The sequence below is a fragment of the Oryzias melastigma genome, linkage group LG7 (assembly GCF_002922805.2).
Source record: "Oryzias melastigma strain HK-1 linkage group LG7, ASM292280v2, whole genome shotgun sequence".
Taxonomy (NCBI): Eukaryota; Metazoa; Chordata; class Actinopteri; order Beloniformes; family Adrianichthyidae; genus Oryzias; species Oryzias melastigma.
The window spans coordinates 29,378,104-29,382,324 of NC_050518.1; the positions used below are offsets into that span (position 1 = coordinate 29,378,104).

Below are 4,221 nucleotides of genomic sequence, written 5' to 3' on the forward strand. Positions count from 1 at the left end.
CTACCTGTTGAGGCGGGACGCCCCTCTGACCATCAGCAACTGCCTGAGTGAGCTGGGGGCGTTTGGAGCGTATGTGAGGTAATGTCCCCAAAATCTGAGGGTTTCTCCAGGCTTCAGTACTGAAACAGAAATGAACTCTGTTTCAGAAAGAGAAGTTCCGTTTGATCCAGATTCCTGCCGCATGTCGGTACAAAACCCACATGAAAAATGAAAGACGAAAACCATCCGGCTGACATTTAGAAACATTCTGTAACAAACGAGAAACGTCTCCTTCTCTAAGAGAGAATCACTGAGATGTTTCTGCAGCTTCGTGACTCTAAAGAAGCACAAAGTAGATTTTTCTGTTCCGTTGCAACTAATGTAAAAGTAAAGCAGCATCAGAGAAAGAACGTCCCAACTCTAAAGCAAAAATCCCACGGCACACCAACAACCACAAATGTGAAAAAGAGAAACTCTGTAGTCTGTTGATGAACATTCTCTCCACAATCTAACATGTTTTATTGTAGAACCTGAGGCACAAAAAGTCAAGTTGCTGCTGTTTTTCCTAAAAGTTGTGATAGTTGTCAATAATCATTTTCAACTAATTCAGCTGAAAGTTTACCCAGGTAGTTGTTCTCCCTCCAGTTTATTAAAATGCAGTTTCATGTAACCTCATAAAAAAAGAAAAACATCTAAAAATAAAGAAAAACATTCTTATTTTTTAAAATAATTATTTGTTTGATTATTATTTTTTTGTTTATGGCAAAGCAACTGCAATTGTATAATGATAACATGCTTGATACATTTAACACAAAAAAGACCAAAATTATATTAATGTTTAATCAAGTTTTTATTTAGTTTAAATAAAAAAATATAACTAATAATTAATTTAATACATTCTTTTTAATTTAGCTCAAATGCCTTTTGGCCACTTAACCATCATCTTATTTCTCATGACTTTTATTTAAGCTTAACATTTTTCAAAAATGCTTAAAGTCTGACTTTGTCCCCGTCACTTTAACCTGATGCATTGTGGTAGATGTAGTGCTAACATTGGTGCTGTAGTTTGATCTTTTTCTGCACTTTTTACACAGTATGACAACAGCAACCCAGCTAAACTGGATCTTCAGCTGCTATTTGTGTTGGAACTGAGAAGCTTTGAGCCGTGTCGCCGCCACGCAGGCTGAAAAACACTGCTTTAAAGCATGGGGGTGGTAGTATCATAGACTCTTGTTACCTTAGAATCTGGAAGAGTTGCTGTGATGAATGAATGTTATCCACTGGATGAGAACGTGTCTTATCTGTGGGGCCTCAGGCTGAGCTTCAGGATCTTCAACAGAACTAGAAAACCAAAAAAGCTTGACCTCATCGAGCCGCTTTTCTGCTGGAAGAAAAGACTGGGAGAACAGTGTTCCTAAACACTACTGGGAATGTGTTTTTAAATGAAAAAATTGTCATGGGGACTTTAAGATGAAGAGTGAGGACCTCAGGGTGACCTCAGTCCTGGCCTGTTTTCGTCTGAGGTCCATAAGAGCGGTTCATGTTTGAGTGTGAATCCCTTACACCTCAATAAAATCAAAAGCTTTAAAATCTAGATTATATTTAAATTATTAACATTTAAACCTGAGTTTGACCTTCCCTGTTCCCTCGCTGTCGTTGCAGACACGGCGCAGACATGGTCATGAACGAGTGTGTGGGTCACCTGCTGAGAACCAAGAGCTCGGAGCACTCCGACGGGGGCGTGGCAGCGGGCGTGGCCGTCCTGGACAATCCTCTGCTGGTCTGAAGGCGACGGACGTCTCTGCTGCCTGAATGTGGGTCGGATCGACCACTGGGAGAGATCAGGAATGTTCCTCATCACTGGGATGTCTGGATCAGTAATAATGATGTGATGCAGCACTTTAAGTTAAATCAGTAGAAGCTGCATTTAGAGGCTGTGAGGGAGAAATCTTAAGAAGTTTGTTTGGTTTAAAGTTATCTTAAAATTCACATTTACAATCAGCACATTTTGATTTTTTTTTTCAATCTGTTTTTCAGAGCTTTCATTTTGGCTTTAGCAACAATGGCGCCATCTTGTGCCTCTGGTGTGACACTACATGCTCTAAGCTGTGAGCGTGTCTTCATGCTGACGAGCTGCTGTTCTGTTTGTTCGGTTCTGTTCTGTTCGGTTCTGTTCTGTTCTGTTCGGTTCTTACTGGACCTGCTTAAGCTGGGTCGGTGTTGAAGCTTAGAATCTACATCCTTTAAACCAGAAGAAGAGTCCGGGTCAGAACCCTCACAGACGACCTTCCACCTGCTTCTCCTGTTGCTTGTTCTGACCCGTGTTCTCAGATCCAACTGCAGGTTCTGAGCTGCACAATGTGTGACTGAAAGTTCAGATAAACAGTGAAACCTTTAGTTTGATGTCTTCAGTTGGTATTTTGTAGCTGTAATATCAACACTTCTATTTATTATAAATGTTTCCACTGATGCATCACAGGAACTAGAAGAAGATGCTGAATCTTTGAAGGATGATGGGAGTTTTTCTGCTGCTGAGGTTTAGCTTTGCTCCTTCTTTCTGATCTCTTCAGACTTCTGTGGTCCACAGACTCCGGTTCTGCATTCCTGACTGGACTTCAGTTTCCTGAGAATTACAAACTTGAACATTTTAGACGGTTTTGTTTTGTCTTGTGAAGAAATTCTCCCAGATTGTATTTTATTTTTTTAAAGAGGAGAAAACAATCATTTCAATCATTCTTTCAGTCCCGAATATTATATATTTTATCAAGGGCAAATTTAAGAAAATCAGAAAACTAGTGAAACATTTAAGAGTAATCAGGTTAAAAATGACTTTTTATACATAAAAGAACATTTATTGTTTTGAATGAAAATCATTTTTTTATAATCTAAAAAGCACAAAATAAAATGATCTTCTCAAATTCAGTATTTGTTTGTAACAAAATGTAGTATTTGCTATTTTTTGTTAAAAAACAGCTTCTAATTGTTAAAAATAAAGGTTGTGTCTGGTTTCTCTTTGGTTTAAATGAAAAAAACTTAAAATTTAAAGGACAATTTTGGTGAAAACATCCAGAAGTTGAGCTGAAATGTTTGTGTGGACCAAAAATAAAGACATTTCTCTAAAGCCGCTCCATCTCTGATCATTTAAAACTCATAGTCTGCCCTGAGACTGTTAAGTACAAATCATTTCAGTCACCTGTTTTAAAAAAAATGTGTACAGAAGCCAAAAACAGCCTACCCTACTTTTTTTTGGACTGTTTTCTTTACTTAATGAGATCCACAATCTCGTTATCACAAGAAAACAAAGTTTGTTTTTTTCGTGATAAAGAGATAATGAAGAATTTACTGTAACGTCCATCTCTACCTTTCCTGCACTGAGATGCTGAGACTTTACCTGTTTAAGTCTCTTTATAAAACAGCAGAACAAAACTCCACAAAAGTTGTTTTTTAGTCTATTTTTTTTATTTATTAGTGGATGTACACTCCTTAAACGCCTTAACGCCCCCTCCCTTTATTTTTCTAAATCCCCCTCCGACTTCAGACAGGTAAAGTCTCTGCGTCTCAGTACGGTAAAGACAGAGGTAAATTCAGTAAATTCTTTATTATCTTGTTGAAAACTGTTTTCGTTTCTGTGACGCTTGATAAAAAACAGAAGTTTGATGCACATTTATTTGATCTGACTGAAGTTCCACAGCATGGATGAGAGGTTTTCACTTGTTTTCTGTGGTGTGGAAATTATAAAGATTTATATATTTGCATTAAGAGCATAAAGTCAACATGCAAAGAAATTAGTCATCTTAAGATAGTGTTGAATTTGCTCAGTCAATTTTTGTGTTTTGAGACTTTCTGGGACAAAACCAATGAGTTTAACTTCACTATTAAATAAATGTGGTTCATCCATAGACTGTAAAAATATTTTTTTATACAGTTATTTTATATACAGTCAGTGGTTTAAACCTGACTGGGGACTTGGTTGGTTGGTTGCGTAATGGATCAAGTGTATCCCGGGATCCATGTGGAGTACTTCCTGGCCTAGCGGTTAAACTCCCGGTTCAGTAAGCAAGAGGTTGCTGGTTCGAATCTGACTGGGAGCTTATTTGTTTCTTCCTTTTTTTTAATCCCAAAACTGTTCAATTCGGGTAAATATTTTTTTTTTTAAATAGACAGGGGCAATAAAGGACAAATTAGCAATGTGGGCGGTGTTTGTTTTGATTTTGGTTATTTTAAAAGGTAATCAAATTGTGC

At 37.5% G+C, this 4,221-nt stretch overlaps 1 protein-coding gene across 4 annotated transcripts in view; it reads left to right on the forward strand.

Moving 5' to 3' along the window:
• Window positions 1-3,101, forward strand: part of gss (glutathione synthetase) — a 12,076-nt gene extending 8,975 nt beyond the window's left edge. For 3 of the 4 annotated variants that reach the window (XM_024293335.2, XM_024293334.2, XM_024293336.2), the window contains exon 13: window positions 1,642-3,101. In XM_024293335.2, coding sequence (XP_024149103.1) covers window positions 1,642-1,765 — 124 coding nt within the window. In that variant the 3' untranslated portion in view covers window positions 1,766-3,101. The remainder of the gene's footprint in view (window positions 1-1,641) is intronic. The other variant, XM_036212961.1, reaches the window with a different exon arrangement.
• Window positions 3,102-4,221: the final 1,120 nt, after the last annotated feature.